Source organism: Bos taurus, chromosome 4 (assembly GCF_002263795.3).
Source record: "Bos taurus isolate L1 Dominette 01449 registration number 42190680 breed Hereford chromosome 4, ARS-UCD2.0, whole genome shotgun sequence".
NCBI lineage: Eukaryota > Metazoa > Chordata > Mammalia > Artiodactyla > Bovidae > Bos > Bos taurus.
Window position 1 is genome coordinate 32,376,794 of NC_037331.1, and position 23,151 is coordinate 32,399,944.

Consider the following 23,151-nt stretch of genomic DNA (forward strand, 5'->3'; position numbering starts at 1 on the left):
CATGAATTATTGATTTTAAGCCTTTCTTTCCTCAACTCCACATTTAAATTTCCTTCAAAGTACTAAATTAGATATGTTCCAAAGATTTTGATGTTGTATTTTCATTATCAGTTGAAATATTTTGTGATTTTCTTTGTAATTTCTTTTGCCATGGATTATTAATTTTCCAATAATTCGATATTTTCCTAGATACGTCATTGTTCCTGATTTCTAATTTAATTCTGATCTGATCAAAGGAATATACTCTTAAGTTTTCAGTTTTTTTTAATGTATTGAGTCTTGTGTAATGGCCCTGTGTGTGATCTGTCTTGGTGACTATTTTGTGCTCTTTAAAGTGTATATTGTATTCTGCAGTTGTTGGGTATAGCGTTCTATAAGCCATTAGGTCAAGGTGGCTGATGTTTTATTTAGATCTGCTGAAGTCTTACAGAGTTTTAAAAATTATTCTATTATTCTCTGATAGAGGATATAATAATCTTTAGATAGGATTGAGGATATGTCTGTTTTCCTTTTTAATTCTCTCTGGTTTGCCTCATAGGGTTTTGAACCTCAGTTATTAGGAACATACACATTCACTTGATATGTTTTTCTGATACATCAGTATTATCTTGCAGTCTTTTATCTGAATGTAGTATAGCCACCTTTCAGCTTGCAGCTTTTAGCTTTCTCATAGTAGTGTTTATGTAGCCTGTCTTTTTCCATTCTTTTACTCCAAGTTGGTGATATAGTTCTGTCTTGTTCTGTTACCCTCTGTGACCCCGTGAACTGCCAGGCTCTTCTGTCCATGGGATTCTCTAGGCAAGAATATTGGAGCCAGTTGCCATTTCCTACTCAGGGGATCTTCCGGACCCAGGGATCGAACCTGCATTGGCAGGTGGATTCTTATCCGCTAGTGCCACCTGGGAAGCCCTAGAGACTCCACAGATAGTATGCAGATGGCTGTTGATGTAGTGAGTTTTAATCGGAAAGTTTAGTCCTTTAATATAATTTTTCATATGGTTGGAGTATTAATCTGTTTTTGTATATTTTTCTAATTGTTCCCTTTTTTCCTCCTTTCCTGTTATTGGTTTGAATTTTAATAACATTATATTGATTCCTCAATTCCTGTTTCTAGGCAAACGGTTCTTCAAAAGTGTTTCATGTGGGGCATATCTCATGTGCGTGGCATTGTCTGTCCTTTGTTCCTGGTCATCTTTTCAAGGCTGTTTGGAGAGTGAATGACCTTGGAAGATAGAGGCATCCTTATTCCCCGTTGTAAATGGTTTGGTCCCCTGAGGTCGGCTTCCTCCCCTGTAGTGCATCCACCGTGTGTTCAGGTGTCATCCAGCCTTCTTCACACGCCTGTGGAAACTGGGGCTCAGGATACAGGGATCAGAATGCCAGTACTCTGGCTGCTGCTGTTGCTGTGATGATGAGCTTTATGTCTCACCCCAGAGAGTTTCGTCTTTACCTGGGCTCTCTTGATGCCATGCAGGCCGACTTGCTAACTCGCAAGTAGAGTGGATCTCGGGCCCCCATGTCCTGGCACCCTTACCCCCTCCTCTTTGTTTGTGCTGCTGCCTCACGGATGGCACATCCTAGTACTTTACAGATGCCACAGTTCACAGTTTAAATAGTTCACAGTTTAAATTCAATTTAAATAGTCTTATGGCAGAAAGTGAAGAACTAAAAAGCCTCTTGATGAAAGTGAAAGAGGAGAGTGAAAAAGTTGGCTTAAAGCTCAACATTCAGAAAACTAAGATCATGGCATCTGGTCCCATCACTTCATGGCAAATAGATGGGGAAACAGTGGAAACAGTGTCAGGCTTTATTTTTCTGGGCTCCAAAATCACTGCAGGTGGTGATTGCAGCCATGAAATTAAAAGACGCTTACTTCTTGGAAGGAAAGTTATGACCAACCTAGATAGCATATTCAAAAGCAGAGACAGTACTTTGCCAACAAAGGTCTGCCTAGTCAGGGCTATGGTTTTCTCAGTGGTCATGTATGGATGTGAGAGTTGGACTATGAAGAAAGCTGAGCACTGAAGAATTGATGCTTTTGAACTGTGGTGTTGGAGAAGACTCTTGAGAGTCCCTTGGACTGCAAGGAGATGCAACCAGTCCATCCTAAAGGAGATCAGTCCTGGGTGTTCATTGGAAGGACTGATGCTGAAGCTGAAACTCCAGTACTTTGGCCACCTCGTGCGAAGAGTTGACTCATTGGAAAAGACCCTGATGCTGGGAGGGATTGGGGGCAGGAGGAGAAGGGGATGACACAGGATGAGATGGCTGGATGGCATCACTGACTCTATGAACATGAGTTTGAGTAAATTCCGGGAATTGGTGATGGACAGGGAGGCCTGGCGTGCTGCGATTCATGGGGTCACAAAGAGTCAGACATGACTGAGCGACTGAACTGAACTGAACTGATGTCTTTGAAATAGTTAAAAAGAAGTACATATTTTACCTGTAACCATATATTTACCACCTCTTTTGTTCTTCCTGCCTTTCTGAAGATGATAGTTACTTAGTGCCACCATGACCCTTTATCCTAAAGAATTCTTTCAGCATTTCTATAATGAAGATATTTTGGCAGTGTAATCTCTGTTTTTGTTCTATAGAAATGTCTTTATAAAGCATTTTTGACATCTTTTTGGCAGCATACAGAATTCTGGCTTGCTTTGTTTTTTAGCACCTTAAATGTGTCATTACATTGTCTTTTGGCCTTTCATGTGTCTGCTGAGAAGTTGGTCTTCATTTAATCATCCTTCGTTCTAATGAGGTGGATGAAACTGGAGCCTATTATACAGAGTGAAGTAAGCAGGAAAGAAAAATACCAGTACAGTATACTAACGCATATATATGGAATTTAGAAAGATGGTAATGATAACCCTGTATGCGATGCAGCAAAAGAGACACAGATGTATAGAACAGCCTGTTGGACTCTGTGGGAGAGGGCGACGGTGGTATGATTTGGGAGAATGGCATTGAAACATGTATATTATCATATGTAAAATGAATCGCCAGTCCAGGTTTGATGCATGATATAGGATGCTTGGAGCTGGTGCAGTGGGATGACCAAGAGGGATGGTATGGGGAGAGAGGTGGGAGGGGGTTACAGGATGGGGAACATGTGTACAACCCGTGGCAGATTCATGTTGATGAACCAATACAATAGGGTGAAATAATTAGCCTCCAATTAAATAGAAACCTGGAATGTCAGGTCCATGAATCAAGGCAAATTGAAAGTGGTCAAACAGGAGATGGCAAGAGTGAACGTCGACATTCTAGAAATCAGCGAACTAAAATGGACTGGAATGGGTGAATTTAACTCAGATGACCATTATATCTACTACTGTGGGCAGGAATCCCTTAGAAGAAATGGAGTAGCCATCATAGTCAACAGAAGAGTCCGAAATGCAGTACTTGGATGCAATCTCAAAAACAACAGAATGATCTCTGTTTGTTTCCAGGGCAAACCATTCAGTATCATAGTAATCCAAGTCTGTGCCCCAACCACTAACGTTGAAGAAGCTGAAGTTGAACTGTTCTATGAAGACCTACAAGACATGCTAGAACCAACACCAAAAAAAAAAATGTCCTTTTCATCCCATTTTTCTTCATTTGTTTTCTCTTCCTTCTTCCAATTTAATTTTAGATTTGTCTTCAGTGACTCCTTGCTGTCTCCTTTCTGCTGTTAAGCCCACTTTTTAAATTTTTCATTTCAGGTTCAGAACTTTCACTTGGCAGTTTTAACAGTAATTATTTCCTTGCTGAATTCCAAATTTGTCCATGCACTATGGACCCATCATCTTTGTAACCCTTGCACATGTTTATAATAGGTGTTTTAGAGTTCTTGTCTGCAGATAGCATCATCTTAATCATCTCAGTGCTGGTTTCTGATGACTACTTTTTCTTTTGTTTCTTTTTATGTCTCATGAATTTTGACTGGATAGTGATCATTATGAAGAATGCTCTGTAAAGACTCTGGGTTCTGTTATATTCTTCCCAAGAGTCAGTTCTGTTCTAATAGGCAGTTAACTTTGGCTAGATTCAGACTATACTCAGGCACCACTGTGGTGGGCTGCAGCTGAAATTCCCACCCCGTCTGCCATCCACGGGGTGTCTGGTTTGTTTTTGTTGTCTTCTCCTGGGGCTGCACAATTGAGTTGTGAGCCACATCTTGTGGCTGACTTTGTTGCTAAATTCAAGGGCTTACATCCTTTGTCTGGAGAAGAAAATGGCAAGCCACTCCACTGTTCTTGCCTGGAGAATTCCATGGGCAGAGGAGCCTGGAGGGCTAACAGTCCGTGGGGTCACAGAGTCAGACGTGACTGAGCGACTAAAAGGGCAACAACAACATGTCCTCTGTAGCCTCTCTTCCTGGGATTTCCCTTCTAACGTTCCGATTAGTCTACGAGCCTAAACTCTGGTGTTTGCTATCTCAAGCAAGTAAATGTACTGTTCCTTGCAGCTCCCACGGGCGAAAAGCTGTAAATGTGCAAACCTCATTCATGGGACTTTGACTTTTAACAGTAAGCTTCCCTCTAGCTTCTAGTTGCTTTTTGTTCTTCCTCAGAGGTTTCAAATATTGGGTTTAAATAATGTTTTCTCAGATCTCATAATGGGAGAGGAGAGTTATTCTAACTTTCTGCCATCCCTCCACTTCCTTTTTATAATAATCTTCAAAAAACATTGCTTCTCAGCCCTAAGTAGAACAATCCCAAGCTGAGTAATGTAGGTTTATTTTGTAAGCAGGAATTGTGATTTAGAAATGCTTTATTTCTGTCTGGAAGTTGAGAAAAATTCTTTTTTTTTCCTTTTTAAATAATGGGCATATATAAATCTGGGAAGCATTTATTTTAGAAATAAATGCTTAAAAGAATCAAATACCGTTTATCACTATAAACATTTTTGTTTATTTTGACCACTTTTTTTTCTATTACAATTTTAGGATGCTTTTTTGAAAATCATTCGAAATGAGGGCATTAAATCCCTGTGGAGTGGCCTTCCTCCTACGTTGTAAGTTGAAATTTAGTATTTTTCTTATTTAGTGATGGTAGTGGTTTTGTTTTGCCTTATCAGTATGATGGGACATCATGCATTTTGAATATCAGAACATTTCATTTTCAAGAGCATTGTTTTGTGACTCTCACAACTACCCCACATTTAATGATTGGCTAGAAGGACTCACAGGATGTATACTAATGTCTGTGGTTTATTACTGCAAAAGGCAGGAAGTGGAATCAGTAAGGAGAAAAGCCACGAAGCAGAATCAGTGAGGGGAGAGGCATGGAGCACAATCAGTGAGGGGAAAGGCATGAGGCTGAATCAGTGAGGGGAGAGGCATGGAGCACAATCAGTGATGGGAGAGGAATGGAGCGGAATCAGTGAGGGGAGAGGCATGGAGCGGAATCAGTGAGGGGAGAGGCATGGAGCGGAATCAGAGAGGGGAAAGGAATGGAGTGAAATCAGTGAGGGGAGAGGCATGGAACAGAATCAGTGAAGGGAGAGGCATGAAGCAAATCAGTGAGGAGAGAGGCATGGAGCGGACTCAGTGAGGAGAGAGGCATGGAGGGGACTCAGTGAGGGGGAAAGACATGAAGCGGAATCAGTGAGGGGAGAGGCATGGAGCGGAATCAGGGGAAAGGCATGGAGCAGAATCAGTGAGGGGAGAGGCATGGAGCAGAATGGAGAGGCATGGAGCGGAATCAATTAGGGGAGAGGCATGGAGTGGAATCAGTGAAGGCAGAGGCATGGAGCAAAATCAGTGAGGGGAGAGGCATGGAACGGAATCAGTGAGGGGAAACGATGGAGCAGTATCAGTGAGGAGAGAGGCATGGAGTGGTTGAGTGCGGGGAGAGGCATGGAGCGGAATCAGTGAGAGGAGAGGCATGGAGCGGAATCAGTGAGGGGAAAAGACATGAAGCAGAATCAGTGAGAAGCGGCATGGAGCGGAATCAGTCAGGGGAGAGGCATGGAGTAGTTGAGTGAGGGGAGAGGCATGGAGTGGAATCAGTGAGGGGAAAAGGCATGAAGCGGAATCAGTCAGGGGAGAGGCATGGAGCGGTTGAGTGAGGGGAGAGGCATGGAGCGGAATCAGTGAGGGGAAATGACATGAATCGGAATCAGTGAAGGGAGAGGCATGGAGCGGAGTCAATGAGGGGAAAGACATGGAGCAGAATCAGTGAAGGGAGAGGCATGAAGTGGAATCACTGAGGAGAAAAGACATGAAGTGGAATCAATGAGGGGAGAGGCATGGAGTGCAATGGGGAGGCATGGAGCGGTTGAGTGAGGGGAGAGGCATGGAGCGGAATCAGTGAGGGGAAAAGACATGAAGCGGAATCAGTGAAGGGAGAGGCATGAAGCGGAATCAGTGAGGAGAAAAGACATGAAGCGGAATCAGTGAGGGGAGAGGCATGGAGCGGAATGGAGAGGCATGGAGCGGAATCAGTGAGGGGAGAGGCATAGAGCGGAATTAATGAGGGGAAAGGCATGGAGCAGAATCAGTGAGGAAAAAAGACATGGAGCGGAGTCAGTGAGGGGAGAGGCATGGAGCGGAATGGAGAGGCATGGAGCGGAATCAATTAGGGGAAAGGCATGGAGCAGAATCAGTGAGGGGAGAGGCATGGAGCGGAATCAGTGAGGGGAGAGGCATGGAGCGGAATCAGTGAGGGGAAAAGACATGAAGTGGAATCAGTGAAGGGAGAGGCATGAAGTGAAATCAGTCAACGGAGAGGCACGAAGCGGAATCAGTGAGGGTCAGGCATGGCGGGGTCTTAGTGAGGGGGGAGGCGCAACAGGACCTGGCCAGCAGAGTCCTCCCGAGACCCCGCTGGTGACACGAAGGGCGCTCTGCGTCTCCCAGCCCCGGGCTGTCACCGCAAGTTCAGGGGTTCTTCCTTACCAGCAATTGAATCTGAGTGTAGGGTTTGCACTGGGGCTAATGATACAGCATGCTGTGTTCATGACTGGCTGTGGTTACTGAAACTCCAGCCCCCCAAAAAGAAGCAGATGTTTGCCAAAACTCACATCATTTGCACAGATCATTGCAGGCAAGCTCGTTTAGTGCTCCAGACGTACAGAAAAGCCTTGTTACAGGGAGTATTTCGAGGGCTAAATTCCTCTAAGATGACCCAAGGTCAATTAGACAAATAGGCCCTCCTGAAGATACTGGATTTGGGGCAGAAGCATTCTTTATTTTTCCATGTTCAGAAATTAAGAAACTAGTGTTCGTTTCGGTTTTTATTTTACTAAAATAATGAGAGGTATTGTGCTATTTATACTTCTTTTCCAGATAATTAAATTCTGTACTAACTAGCTATTACGTGAATTCATATGACAAGCTAGTAAGGCTGAATGTAAAAATTCCAATTAATACCTTGCCTTTCTCTGCCTCGTTTCTTTCTGATTTATCTTGTTATGGAGCCCATTAGTCAGTTTTGAGGCACCTACTCTAAACAGTGCCTAAGGTTATAAGGTTGGTGATAGATCCAGGAGCAGCAGTCAGTCCTGTTCCTAAGTTCTCATCACCACACTTCTCTGTTGAGTATTAGGTGTTCCCACGTGTGGTCTGTGATAGTCCTTTGGTTAGACCAGAAACAGAGACTGGTTTCTTGTTGCGCTAAATCTTTATGACATGATAGTACCTTCGACTTTGTATTTAATTAATAACTCCCTCCTGATATTTTCATTTGAAAGAATGTCATTGGAATTTCCTTTGAGTATATATAATTCTGGTGATGTTATTTTCAGTTATAAGTAGGTATGACATGGTCCACAGTTCAAAAGTATTTTATAATTGTGCTTGTACTTTTTTACAAGTAATATTTACAAGATTTTTTACTTTAGTGATTTTCATGTTACCGTAATGTATGTAGTTGGGAATGAAGACCAGACACAGAATAAGTCAAGACGACTTATTTGTCTTTTCTTATTTATGACCTGACTGGGTGCTCTAAACTTACCTTCTCTACTACATTACAAATCTCTGGAGAGCAGAAACCTACTTTACATCTTTTGTTGTCTAAGTTAAACACTGCTAATTCTTAAAGAAAAACTGATCTCACAGCTGATTTGCTGTGGTTTTCAGCTTCTGTAAAATAGGAGGATCTTCATTTTTACTTCCCAGGTGGTGCAGTTGGTAAAGAACCCACCTGCCAGTGTGGGAGACACAAGAGGTGTGGGTTTGACACCTGGGTCAGGAGGAGCCCCTGGAGAAGGAAGTGTCAACCCACTCTGGTGTACTTGCCTGGGAAGTCCCATGGACAGAGGAGTGTGGCGGGCTGCAGTCCATGGGGTCTCAGAGAGTCTGATATGACTGAGCACACATGCTCTGTGCACTGTGTCTTGTGCTTCATAATAATGTAAGACTATGTTTCAGCCTTTTGATAGTGCTGTACTAATCTTTTCGTTTGTTCTAACAGAGTGATGGCAGTTCCTGCCACAGTTATTTATTTTACCTGCTATGATCAATTAACTGCTCTTCTGAGATCTAAATTAGGAGAAAATGAAAGCCGAATACCAATTGTTGCTGGAATCGTGGCCAGACGTAAGTAATAAATTCACAATGTTTTCATTCTGATTTCTACTTAAAGCTTGCTTTAAAATGTTTACAGTCATAGAGAATTTCGAGTAGTGTATTGCTAACGGTTTATTTTGCATCATATTTGTCCTCATATGTCAACACATACGCTCTAGCGGTCATATTGTGTGGTGACTGCCATCAGAATGGGACAGGATCAGCCTATCCTGTTAATTCTTGGACAGAGGTTTTAGGTTTGAGATTGTAGACCTTAGATTCTAGATTTTAGGATAATAACACAGAGTCTAATTAAAGCCAGAGTCTTTTATCATTTTCTGTATACACTTTGTGATTCAGAGTTTAATCAGAAGGACATTTTTCTCTGTGTAGTGGAAGTGAGGTTTATAATAGTCCTGGTTGATGTATAGTGGCTGTGGAACTGCTCTTGAAAGAGTAAAGTGTGTGAAATACCTTTATCAGGGGGAAAAAAATCTGAGCCAGGATGTTGCCATCATTAGATACTAGATACAGTTTGCAGACATTTCAGAATAAAATTTAAAATACGAAAATGCATGAAATACTCATTTCTGCACGCATGTTTTCATAATGCATGGCTTTGCTTTTGTTGTATTCGCTTGTTTTGTACAGTTGGTGCAGTGACTGTAATAAGTCCACTGGAATTGATCAGAACCAAGATGCAATCTAAGAAGTTTTCTTACGAGGAACTGCATCGATTTGTCAGCAAGAAAGTATCTGAAGATGGTTGGATTTCCCTCTGGAGGGGCTGGGCTCCTACCATTCTTAGAGATGTACCATTCTCAGGTAGGATTTATCTGCTACATTTTAAGTAGCTTTGTATGTACCACTTTTAAATGAAGGAAATTCTAGACTCTTTAAGGCTAAAGGTAAGTTACTGTCTTAGGTGACCACACACACCTCGTTCAGCATGGCTCTCTCAGATCTTGATGAGTATTTATTTAATGAACGGTTTCTGTTTCAAGCCTGGTTTTCTTTTCTCTTTGTTTTCTTTCTTTTTAAATATCAATTGGTGAGTACTCATATGTAGGTAATGAAGCTACCTTTAAAATTATTGTAAAGAAGTCACAATTAGTAAGATATGCAAAGTACTATGAATCAAAATATCATAACATTTAAGACCACCTGTGAATTATATTGACTCCTACTTTTTTCAGTTATTAAAAATCTCTCCCACTTGAGTGAGTGTCTTGTAGGGACTATTATAAATCAGATTCAAGATGGTGCTAATCATTGAATTATGAAGAGGGAGAAAATCATGAAGAAATACAAAATTAACTTATAGAATGTGCATACTTCAGTAGTACTTCTCTTGTGAAACTGATGTTTCCATTTAAAACCTGGAAGAAAGAATTATTGAGGACCATTGTATTAACATTCCACATTCTTTCTCCCTTTGATTTAATCCTTTGCTTGGACTCCTGTTCACAGTCCTGTATCTTTCCCTTTCCATTAGTATTTTTCTTCAACTTTTGTGTTCAGCTGTGCTTTTTAGAAACACCATGGATTCCTAGACCAATACTTTTTCATTTTTTGTTTTGATGTTTTATACATAAAAAGTAGTAAGGATATAAATTACCAAGTGCACTAATAAACACCTGTGACATCACCACCTCTGTATATGAATTAGAACACTGCAGTTTTTAAAATCATGAAACCACGTATGTCCACCTCCACTGTCACATCCTTGGTGGTAACCTCTTACCTGAATTTTTATCATTTATTTGATTTTAAAAAGTAGTTTTATCACATGTGTATTATTGCTAAACAGTGGTATTCAGTTTTGCCTATTTTTGAGGTATAAAATTTATTTTACTTGGAAATATTCCTTAAGTTTTGTTTTATATGTGCAACTGTTTTTTTTTTCACTCTTGTTTATACATGAATAAACAAGTAAACAATGCTGTGAACATTTTTTAAGTCTCTTACTGGGTATGTACAAGAATCTGCAGCTTTTAGTGCCTATTTTTAAAAATCTATTAAAAAAATGTTTTCCAGGTGTTTGTGGATGTTGCAATGTGAGTTGATTTTTTGTCTGTTAGCTTATATTCAGCTTCTTCTAAAACTTATAAATTCTAATTTGTCTGCCTTTTGTCTATGTAGACAATAATGTGTTAATTATAACTATTTCATTTTTAAGTTCGTGATGAATATCCTTTATCCAGTTGAAAAAGCTGCCATTTATTCCTAGGTTTCTAAGAAATTTCTTTGAATGCTTTTCCATCATTTTTCGATTGTTCTACAATTCTGTTAATGTGGCACAGGGCATCTAAAGCATTTCTGTTTATCACCATTGTGTTTATCAGATAACCTAATTTAGTCATGGTGTGTGATAGCTCATGAAATACTTGTTTTTCTTTTTTTGGAGTTTTACATCAGTATTCATGAGATGTGACTCTCCTTTCTTCTCGTGTTCTTGTTGGGTTTTGAGATTAAAGTCCTACTTTTTACTGATGCATAGTTTTGTTTATAAGACTCCTAGAATATTACTGAGAATTTGGTTACTATTTTTACAAATTTCACCCAGTATTTGTCTAAATAGAAAGCAAGGTGTATCAATATTAGAATTCTCCTTTCATTTAATATATAATATTCTTCAAATATTTTCCATAAAGTCCACATTTCATTTCTAAATGTGTTCATTCTATTCTGTTTTTGTAGCAATGTACTGGTATAACTATGAAGTCTTAAAGAAGTGGTTGTGTGCAAAATCTGGCTTATATGAACCAACATTTATGATCAACTTTACCTCAGGGGCATTGTCTGGTTCTGTAAGTTTATTCTTTTGTTATTATATTCCAAAATAGTGATAATTGTCTTACTAAAACAGAACAAAATATTATGTACCATTTCATGTCTATTGAGATAGAACAACTTTAAAGTAGTGCATCCTCAAAGTGCTAAGTATTTACTACCCTATTTTGAAGATAAATTATCAGTACTAGCCATTAAATATTTTAAAATGCATTTTATATCTCTCTTTATTACAAGTACATTATGTCTTTCTGAAACTTTTGACCTTGTTAGATCATTAGTTATGATAATGAGTTTAGATAGTACTTTATTACACAAAGTATTTGGCAATTTGGTCATTAAATACCAGTAGATCTTGTTAGTTAATAGTTTATAAATGTTATCTCTTATGTATCATCTGATTGAGTAGAAGTAATTGCATCCTTTTCTGCTAATTCCTGTTTCTTTGGGAACATTCTAGCTGAGTGCCTCTTAAAAGAATTAAAAAAAAACTTTACAATTAGAAGGGAGCAGTACCCAGTGACAGAGAAGGCAATGGCACCCCACTCCAGAACTCTTGCCTGGAAAATCCCATGGGTGGAGGAGCCTGGAAGGCTGCAGTGCATGGGGTCGCTAGAGTCAGACATGACTGAGCAAGTTCACTTTCACTTTTCACTTTCATGCATTGGAGAAGGAAATGGCAACCCACTCCAGTGTTCTTGCCTGGAGAATCCCAGGGACGGGGGAGCCTGGTGGGCTGCCGTCTATGGGGTCGCACAGAGTCGGACACGACTGAAGCGACTTAGCAGCAGCAGCAGTACCCAGTGACCATTTTTCGGTAGTAGGGAGTTCACCTTTGGCCACTCCTCCACATAATGAAAACTCATGTAGTGGGCCTTTATGCAGATTCTTATCACCATGATCTTGGACACAGCTTTCTTATCCCCATATACTTAGAGAATGAATTTGTGATGACACAGTGATGTGCTGACATATTGGAACCAGATAAATAGAGTGAAGGAGCACAGTGTGGTCATAGAGATTGGCAGAAAAATATTGGAGTCACTGTCAGAAAACCTAGGCTACAGAAGGCACTGAGATTGTGTTCAAAATTGAGACGTGAAGATTCTTGGGTCTGGTATATGTCAAATTAACCCTAGTGGGGTTTAAATATATTGAGGCAAAAGAGCAATTCTTTGTAGCAATTTAAGAAGTTAGAATACCAGCAAAATCTTTATGATTAATTATTTCTATTTGTGAGGTGATTAACTTACAAATTTTATTTATGTCTTAATCCACCATGAATGATAAAAAACAAGTACCATTTATGTTTAGTGATCCATAACAATCGTAGAACCAATTCTGTACTTAGTACTTTATGTAAAAAAAAAAAAAGCTGAATGGCTGTAGGGTGTTGTCTGCAACAGGAAAAGCACATCAGTGGGATAACGTCCAGGCTTTCTCTTAGAAAACCGAACAGCCTAAAGCCTGTTATTCTGTAGACTGTCAGGCTCATACCCATCGTTGCTACCTTTGATATGCCCATCGGCCCTCCCTATCCAGGGGTTCTGCATCTGCAGATTGAATCAATTCGATTCTTGGCTATTGAATCCACAGGTGTGGAACCACAGACACGGCGCCCAATTGTGCTGTGCCATTTTATATCAGGGACAGATACTCCACAGGTTTCAGCATCTGTAGCCAATACACCTCAGATACTAAAGGACAACTATATGTGTTAGATTTTGGAGAAACGATAATTGATTTTATCTTACCTGAGATCTTTGAAACTGATTTCAAGAACTTAAATCTCTTTACATTGATGGGTGAAATAAAAATAGATGACTTTAAAGGTCATTTTATGAGCATATTGGCCAAATGTAAGTTGGGAAACAGAAAATAGAGACTAGGTTTTACTTTGCATGACTGTTATATCAAATATAAGCCATTCTTAAGGGAATTTGTTCTTTCAGAAAACCTTTCTTGCTTAATTAAGGCATTGTGGAAATAACGGTTAAATTGATTAATTTGAAGTTTTTAATTATTTTAATTGGAGGCTAATTACTTTACAATATTGTAGTGGTTTTGCCATACATTGACATGAATCAGCCATGGGTGTACATGTGTTCCCCATCCTGAACCCCGCTCCTACCTCCCTCCCCATCCCATCCCTCAGGGTCATCCCAGTGCACCAGCTCTGAGCACCCTGTCTCATGCTCGAACCTGGACTGGTGATCTGTTTCACATATGGTAATATACATGTTTCAGTGCTGTTCTTTCAGATCATCCCACCCTTGCCTTCTCCCACAGAGTCCAAAAGTCTGTTCTTTACATCTGTGTCTCTTTTCCTGTCTCGCATATAGGGTCATCACTACCATCTTTCTAAATTCCATGTATATGCGTTAATATACTGTATTGGTGTTTTTCTGACTTGTTTCGCTCTGTATAATAGGCTCCCAGTTTCATCTACCTCATGAGAACTATTCAAATGGATTCTTTTTAATAGCTGAGTAATATTCCATTGTGTATATGTACCACAACTTTCTTATCCATTCCTCTGCCAATGGACGTCTAGGTTGCTTCCATGTCCTGGCTTTTATAAACAGTGCTGCGATGAACACTGGGGCACATGTGTCTCTTTCAATTCTGGCTTCCCTGGTGTGTATGCCCAGCAGTGGGATTGCTGGGTCGTATGGCAGTTCTATTTCCAGTTTTTTAAGGAATCTCCACACTATTCTCCATAGTGGCTGTACTAGTTTGCATTCCCATCAACAGTGTAAGACTGTTCCCTTTTCTCCGCATCCTCCAGCATTTTTGTTTGTAGACTTTTTGATAGCAGCCATTCTGATCGGCATGAGATGGCACCTCATTGTGGATGTTGAAACCCATAAAGAAAACATATGTAGCACTAAAAGTTCAAAAGTCCATTTTATTTAATTTTTTTTAACAATTTTAAAAACATTTGGAAAATTGTAAATGCTATTTACTAAGTACTTTAATTTCTGCTTTAAAATACATATTATGCCTTCATCTGTGGTAAAGGAATAATGGAACACACAGGAGCATCAGAAATTGTTATTACTGGTTTTGCAGTCAGAGGTCTGGTTGGAATTCTGACTGCCAACTAGTGTAGTGTGACCTCAGGAATATAGGGGGACTGTTCTCTTAGTCCTGAACTTTGGGAGGAATACACAAGACTTTATCTGTTCTCTTCAACAGGAGCTTCTCTTAAACATCCCTGGTTTCACTTTATGTTTCAGTTTAGTTATGATTTTATTACTGTGTTTATTAAGTAATATGCTAATTAGAGTATAAAATACTTTGGGAAAAATTTAAATTTAAATTAATTTTATTTTTTGTTAGTTTGCAGCTGTTGTAACTTTGCCATTTGATGTGGTAAAAACACAAAAGCAGACCCAACTTTGGATATATGAAAGCCAGAAAAGTAAGTTTAATTAATTTAAAATGTGTCTAAGGTGCCATGAAAAATATTTTCTTTCTAGATAGTTAGGAATATCTAAGGTACGGAAGACAAGATTCCCCCTGCCCCTTGGTTGCCTTCCTCTCTACTTAACTCAAACTAATGTATTGTTAGAATGGAGTACCCAGAAAAACTTCTAAACCTAAACAAAAAATTTAAGAAATTTTAAAGACTATATTAGTATGCATATACATATTATTTTTTCTTTTCTATTTTTTAGCTTCCCTTCTGATGTGTTTTTTTTTCCCCCTGCCTGTTATCCCATCTACTTCTTTATAACCTGTAATTTCTTCTAGAACAAAACTGTCCTGGGGCCTTCCCCTTTAATGCAGAAGGTGCAGGTTTGATCCCTGGTTGGGGAGCTAAGATCCCACATGCCTCCTGGCCAAAACACCAAAACATAAAACAGAAGCAATACTGAACAACCACAATGAAGAATTTAACAATGGTCCATATTTATAAAAAAATACTATTAGTTGCTTCTACTAGATTCATTCTGTTATTATTACAGAAAGTGTAGCAAGCCCACTGGAAATAGGGCTTTGTTTCTGAAACATAAAATTGTTAGGATTTGATCATTTGGATGGTCAGTAGAGGAGTGTTTATTGTTGTCTGTGCTTGAAATATTAATAACCACAGTGTTTCCTTACAGTGTATGGAGTTGCTTTTCCCCTGTAGAAAGAGCTCTGGGACATTGGATCTTTAGGCAGGGCTCTGCTTCCCTCCAGTTGAGATGTCTTCTTGTTCGTCGTCTTTTACATTCATCTCACCCTACTATTAAAATAGAGACCAGTTTGAAACTTGAGCTCCGTAAGATTAGAAATACCCAGCTACTTAGCCTCCTTTCTTTACTAGTTGTTTCCAAAGTTGAAAACAATTAAACAAGGAGTATAAGTTGTCAACTTGTAGTATAAAGCTTTTGTCACTGACTGTTTTTAGAGAGTTAAATTTCAGTCATAAATACTTTGTTCTTGGTTTAAAAATGTATCCTTTCTGTTTGGTTGCTCTAATTACTGTAGTTATACTTACACTATTTATATAGATAGTTTAGCTTCTTAAATGACAAGGCCTCATTTATCTTCATAGGGAATCTGATATTATATAGAAGACATTTTGAGATAATGAGCCCCTCTTCATTAAGTTGCAGATTCTACAGAGCTGTTACTGAATGATCCCTTTGCCTAATTTTCCCTTTTTCCCTAGGCACACGTACTGAAATGTACTTTAACCCTAATGACTCAGAGTAGTCCTCACTGTACACACTGATCACTGTAGTTTCATAGCACAGCTCTCAGAAGCCAGTAAGACCATTAGGAGTGTCTGCCTAGCACGCACTGGTCTGGGAAGACTGAAATCCTCAGCTGTCACAGTGGTAGGATGCCCACCTTTTAGCAGATTTGTTTTCACCTTTAGCGTCTGTAGTCTGGGGGCTAAGCCAGCTGCTTAGAATCACTGTGTACAACGAAGGTCAGTGAACTTTGTGTATGAGCACATTCATGAGGTTTATGTTTGAATCTGAGTAACATCTATTTTTGCTGATTTCAAAAGATGTATAAATCTGTTTCTTTACTGTGTTCCAGACACTTGAGCAGTTGCAAATAAGTGAGATGTTACTGTTAGTTACAGGAAAACTTCCCTTCAGAGGAGACAGGACGGATTTATTTCAAGACTAGCACATCTATTCAGAAAGATTCTAGTAAAGTGGAGCCTCCCTAGGGAGAATAAGCTATTTTTCCTTAAAGCTTCTCTTTGGGGAAAAAAGTTTTTTTAATGTATGCACTAAAAGTACAATGAAAAATGGTTATCGTGGCTTCACTTGGGGAACCCCATGAAAATTCCTGTACATCTTTAAAAATTTTTCCATTATGAAAGATTTTTAAGATACGGAAAAAAGTATAAAGGACACACATCACCAAGCTTAAACATCAATTCAGGAGAGGCTTTCTGTATGTTCCTCCTTGATTGCATCTGGTCCTGTGTACCTTAAAAGTGCCTTTAAAAATTCTTTTTAATGAATCCAACTATTAAAAATAAGATTTAAAATAGTTCTTTATGTAAACAGATCTGTTCTTATTATACTGAAATGATATATCCCAAAGCCCATAAACACTCTTTTATGTGTATTTATCTATATTAGAAATTAAGTGGTAATTTATAATAGCATCGTTTCTTTAACATTTAGTTTCTATGCCTTTGCAAATGTCAACCTGGACTATAATGAAGAACATTGTTGCTAAGAATGGATTTTCTGGATTATTTACAGGTAAAAATATTTCCTTTACCAAACTGTTGACTAAAATGTTTACTTTTTCCTTTTAAATTAATTGCCTTTCAGCAGAAAATTTTTGAAAATATTCCTCATTTACTATTTCCTCCTAAATATCTTTGCTGTAAGTTTAAAAATTTTAAATACCAGTTGCTTTTGAAGTAATTTGGAATCAAAGTGAGGAGTGAACAATTGGGCTTGTTCTTTGACACCAGTTATGGGACAGTGTTTTATATGTTACCTCACTTAATTTGATAACTGTCAGAATGAAACCAAATAAATTACATTTTAAAATGTACGGTAAGATTTGGTCTGAACTTTTCTCTTCCCTTTCTAGGACTGATTCCTCGTTTAATTAAAATTGCTCCTGCTTGTGCTGTTATGATCAGTACATATGAATTTGGGAAGTCTTTTTTCCAGAAACAAAATGCTCAAAGACAGCGATACTAGAGATGCTGTTTCAACCTGAAATAACAGCCATGACCAAATAATAAGAGGAGACTCTTAGGCAAGAGCTTTTTTTCACTTTTTTTGCTATTATCTTACAGTGGTTTTCTATCATTCTTATCTATAATTTAAACGAATAGTAAATCTCTACTTTGCATTTAATCATTCTAATTTCAAATTTTTATCCTAGTTTTTGAGAATTAGAATTCCAGAAATCATAACCATTGAGCATTCTTGTAAAGAAGAGAAAAATTATTCTACACTGAAAGCAATAATCTCAGAGTTTGGTACAGATTTCTGTGTAACTTCATCCTGTTGGGAGTGTCAGAGTCGTCAGACATTTTTGCAGTTGTGTGCTGAATGATGTACAGAGTCTAAAAGAATTCCCAAGTCTTTTATACACATTTAAATCATGGACGTAGATACTTAACTGTTTCAACAAAGTAGATAATGGAAAGCAGTCTTTAAATATTATTATTCACATCATTTACCAAATATTGCCTATCAGTTATTTTCTTTAATTCATATGTATTTGGGTGTTTCCCCTGCTACCCCGCCCTGTTACTATTTTAAGGCCTCATGTGTATTAAGATTTCTCTGATCTGAGGTATGGCTATCTTACATTCATGAACCAAAAATATAACTTGTGTGATATTGATGCTGCTATTTTTGATGTCTAAAGACCCCGTATTATCTACTGTTTCTGTGAGAGAGCGCGTTCACTGACTGTATTCAATGTTCACTTCAAACTTGGGTGTTCAGTGGAAAAGCACGTTGCATTCAGGCAGTGAGAAGGCTGTTTCAGCACAAGAAAGGCCTCTGGTTTCAGCTGTCTTGCCATCAGGTATTACCGTTTGTGAAGTTCTCTAGGTCACGTCTGTTCGCTTGTTCTAACACCACTGAGACAGAGTATGTTCAACATGTCCCTTGACTTTACACATCTCACACAAGTGTGCTAGACAAGGAACTACCCAGCTAGTTTCCTTGAAGAAAGAGCTTTTGGTCACTGGAGGCTAATGCCTAAGAAGTTTAGTTTATGAATGTAAGAATGAAAAAGAATATGATTTCAAGACAAACAATATTTTTAAATATTTTTGTTTTTCTCAGGATCTGTATACTCTAAGAAAAAGCACTTTATTGCAGTCTATCTGTATTTTTTGAAAATGTGAAGCATTTTTTCCCTAAAATGGAGTAATATATATTTAAGTGACAAATCTCTAGTGTTGGTAGGAATTAATGTATTTTCTAATATAGTAGAAAACTATTTAATGTTTCACCTGAAATAAACTATATAGGGTTTGTATTTAAGCTGTTTGTGTTTATTTTATCCTGTGTTGATTTACCTTAAGTTTGCAACATATATATCCATAAAAATATAAATACATTTTCATTGCAATATTTTGTGCTTTCTTAAAGCTACCACTGTGCTTCTAGCTAAATACTTTCATATAAAATTATGTTAATGCTATACTATCAACATATATATAAAACACACATGAAAGTTTATCTTGAACACTGAATTTAACAGTATTCAATTTAAATTTACCTTTGTTCTGCTGTGCTTTTGGGTAACTGGTAGGAAAAGGCAGAAAAATTTAGATTTTGAACAACAGTCTCAGAAAACAGTTATATTTTTCAAGTTAATGTTACTTATAAACAAACAGAAGGGAAACTTTCATTCTCTCCTTGCCCCACTATTGACTGCATTGTGGAAAATTCTTATTTTATAACTAAAAGAATTTAAATAAACCTAATTCCCTGTAGTTTTTGTAACATGCATTACATGCAATGTATCTGAAAGAAAAGAAGTCTGAATTTAGGCTTCGTCTATACTTAAGTGGAATTTCCTGGTGGCTCAGAGGATAAAGCATCTGCCTGCCATGCGGGAGACCAGGGTTCGATCCCTGGGTTGGGAAGATCCCCTGGAGCAGGAAATGGCAACCCACTCCAGTATTCTTGCTTGGAGAATCCCATGGGCAGAGGAGCCTGGCCGGCTACAGTCCACGAGGTCGCAAAGAGTTGGACACGACTGAGCAAGTTCACTTCATACTTAAGTGGTAAAAAAGCATTACTAGTGGGAACCAAAAACGGTTTGGCTACAATCTGTATTCTTGGTAATGTTTCTAAATGCATTCTGTTAATGTTAAAATTTCTAACATACACATTTAATTTCTTATGTGTAAGTTTTTTAAGAAACATGTCTTATTCAAGTATTACATGCTTGCTGCCTTTCATATAATTCCATATTACTTTTCAAAAATAAAGTTATTTCTAGGAAAACTAATCAATTACTATGTTTATTTAGCCACATTTGACTCCTTTAATTCTAGCCTCTTTTTTTTCCCCTGGGGCACAAATTCTAGGGATATGGGAAAGCTTAGTGTATTACTTTTTAATTTTTGTCCAAAATGAACTTTTAAAAGTAAATTACTGTTATTATGTTTTAATCCATCACTCAACACTTACTGTGGTAGGCAGTATAAAAAGCACTGGAGGTAAGACATTGCAGCTACTCTCACTGGTCTTAAGGTTTCAGCTGTGATTGTTAGAAATAAACAAAAGAAGTAATGGAAAAGCTGAAGAATTCTGCGCGGCCTGGGGTGCAGAGGCTGGTTGGGAAATGGTTCTTAGGACAGGCAGTCCAAGGCAACATACCTGGAGGCTGGGAGTCTTCAGGCAGGCAGTGGTACTTAGCACCAGTGGCTTGAGCAGAGTGTACATGCCCCCTGGTAGATCAGATGGGAAAGGAGTCCAGGGGGCCTGGTCTGCCAACGAGCAACAAGAAAGCAAGAGAAAACCTAGGAAGTATTTTGGGCCCAGCTCTGAAAAGTTAGAGTTGTGTTTTGTTTTTCTCTCAAGAGCTTTTTTTTTTTTTAACTGAAAGAAAATAGGATAGCATAGGTTAGCCTTGAATAAAACAGAAAACACCAGAATGTGTCACATATTAAGACCAAGTGTTGTACAGTGAAGCTGGTTTTAGAAAAATGACTGGCAGGATGAAAAATGGGACTTATGATCAGGTGACCTATTTAAAAACAAAAGTTTTGGTTTATACTAAAGTATATTTTTAAAAGGTACCACCATGGCATTGGTATAATTTTATCTTCCCCCTCCTTTCAGTGGGAAAAAAAAGCTAAAGCAAAATAGAAGTTGCTTTGCTTACTAAAGAGCAAAGTGGACCAGGTAAAAGAAATTAAGAGCCCTGATGGTCAAAGCAGTCACATGACATTTCCAGAGTAATCCAGTGTATGAGCTTATCAAAACCAGAAACTGTAACCAACAATGGGAAATTTAACAAAGAATTTACATAAGTTGTAAATTTGAGAAACATTTTTAACCACTTGAAAACTTGTATGTACATCTAATAAAGATGACTTAAAACCAAGTTAGTCTACTTGGATGTTTAAGGTTCCTGTCAGTCACAGTTAATAGTAGTTTGCATTTGGTACTTAACCGCTTCAGAACTTACAATTTTATTTAATGTTGACTTTATCCTGATGCCATCACATAGGTGCTGAGAGGATGGTGGTGGGTCCATTTTACACATCAGAAAACAGGGTTGTTACATAATTAAATCACAACTCAGCCAAAACCACTACTTACTGTACTACTTGAGTGAATGTTGTCAATTTTAAAGCATATTATGTTATTTTTTAGAAAATAAAAAGTAATTTGAAACAAAATGACGATTTCTCCAAAATCATTTTCATATTAGTATTTGAGGTGTTAATACACACTTACCACATTTGTTGAAGCAAAAGTTCAGTGTATACCTTGAATCAAGTAAAATTTTGTCAAAGAAAAAGCAAGACTACTACTGCATGGTACAAAATGTTTAATACACATGCAACAAGTATCGTACATCAAGGCAACGAAATACACATGGAAAGGGTGTGTGAACAATGAACACTGCTGAAGATCGAGACACACCTCATGCAAACACTAACAAACTATCTCTATAACTAGCGGGAAATGAACTGTGTAGAAACCTGAAGTCACATTAGCAGATCAAGTTTATACCAAGAGCTCCAAGAAAGGAGGAAAAGTCACTGTCCTCAGATGTCGTCTTTCAGTCTGCGTTCAGCAGCGTGGTAAGATGCACAAGATTCGGTACACATTAGAACAAATCCGAAAATTCTGATCAATTATGGAATCCTGTATTTCCTTTCTATATTATAAAAATGTATGAAAAATGTAACAATGATTTTCTTAAATTACTAAAGGATAATGTCGTTTGAGAGTGGACCATGAATGAAAGCATTGAAATAGTCTGACTGTTGTTAGGAAAGCAGCAGCAACAGTGCTTAAGGCCAAAAGCCTAAAATTTTCAAAGGTCCCCCCACCCCACCCTTAATCGTCTCTGATTCGCTCCTCCCAAGGTTTCCAGTAACCTTGTTTTAACCTTCCTTCCATTCCCCATGCAGAATTACAAATTGCTGTAGATACATCATTCACAATAAGGTATACAGAATTAAGACGAGATTGATGGTACCATTTCTCAAGAATATTTGCATTACTACAGGTACCAAAGACTTAAGCTAAAGGAAGAAAGCTCTGAGTATGTTCTGATACATCTAAATAACTTAAGGGCTTCTTTGTCCCGGAAATGACATTGTTTGAACTGTCTTAACACAGGACTAGCCTTGTTACTGTTTATTATCTTAAATTCCGAATAATGAGAGTCAAGTATTGCAGAGAACCACCACACTCCCACATTTCTAATACAAAGAATGACTGTGGTAAGTGCTGCTTTTCAATCAGTATTTTAGGAGGAATGTTCTTTCAAAAGTCAAAGTTACTAAGTTTGAATGTACTGTTTTATTAACAAATAAAAAATAGCATACAAAGTCCCGGATAAGTATTGTAATAGCCTCTTCATGTAAACAAGGTATAAAACATCTTTGGCACAACATGTGCCAAAAATGTAGAACAGATGTTGAAAACAATTTTATCTTACTCTAGAAAATGTTTTTCTCATCTTACTCTAGAAAATGTACTTCATACATTTCCTTTTTCAATATGGTGGAATCTGGGGGGACCAAATGTACAATTGTTTCAAAATTTGCAAAAATTTAAAAGACAGCTCAGAGATTTTTAAGAAAACTAATTTTTAACTAGTAATTTTTAAGGTCAGTTTTAAAATGAGATTATGGCTGTTAAAGCACGTAAGACACAATTCACTCCTGCACACGAGAGAAAAACAGCACTGGGTGTCAGACATGCTGTTCAGTGTGGTGATGAGCCTACTGATCCTCATTTTAAAACTTCTCAAATCCTTAAATGAACTTGAAGTCTTTCCTGATAAAATTGTTTTCAACATCTGTTCTACATTTTTAAGTTTTTCCAATTTATGGGACATAAATGTGATCAATTTTAAAATTGGTAAACTTTAAAGGAAATTTTGGAAAACAAAATGTTATTCATTTTACCTAAATGGCCTAAAATACTGTAAAATACTTTCCTCGTGACCTGAACAAATTTAGTAACTGCCTAAAGGCATGTCCTACAAAATTTATAAAATGCTGAATGGAATGTTAGGTTGATGCTAAATGGTAACTGTTACAGACAAACTGAATAAATTGCTGTGAAACTGCAGCTGAGAACCTTTCTCTTCACTTCAAAGGCAAGGCATTTAAACATCAGAACCTGGGAAGGAGTTCATGAAATATGAAATAAGTCATTTTT

At 38.0% G+C, this 23,151-nt stretch overlaps 1 protein-coding gene across 3 annotated transcripts in view; it reads left to right on the forward strand.

Moving 5' to 3' along the window:
* Positions 1 to 18,774, forward strand: part of SLC25A40 (solute carrier family 25, member 40) — an 80,326-nt gene extending 61,552 nt beyond the window's left edge. Inside the window, 7 exon segments of one of the 3 annotated variants that reach the window (NM_001076299.3) lie at positions 4,934 to 5,001; positions 8,406 to 8,530; positions 9,152 to 9,325; positions 11,201 to 11,310; positions 14,636 to 14,717; positions 16,936 to 17,016; positions 17,357 to 18,124. In NM_001076299.3, the coding sequence (NP_001069767.1) occupies positions 4,934 to 5,001; positions 8,406 to 8,530; positions 9,152 to 9,325; positions 11,201 to 11,310; positions 14,636 to 14,717; positions 16,936 to 17,016; positions 17,357 to 17,469 (753 nt within the window). In that variant the 3' untranslated portion in view covers positions 17,470 to 18,124. 3 annotated transcript variants of the gene reach the window in all.
* Positions 18,775 to 23,151: the final 4,377 nt, after the last annotated feature.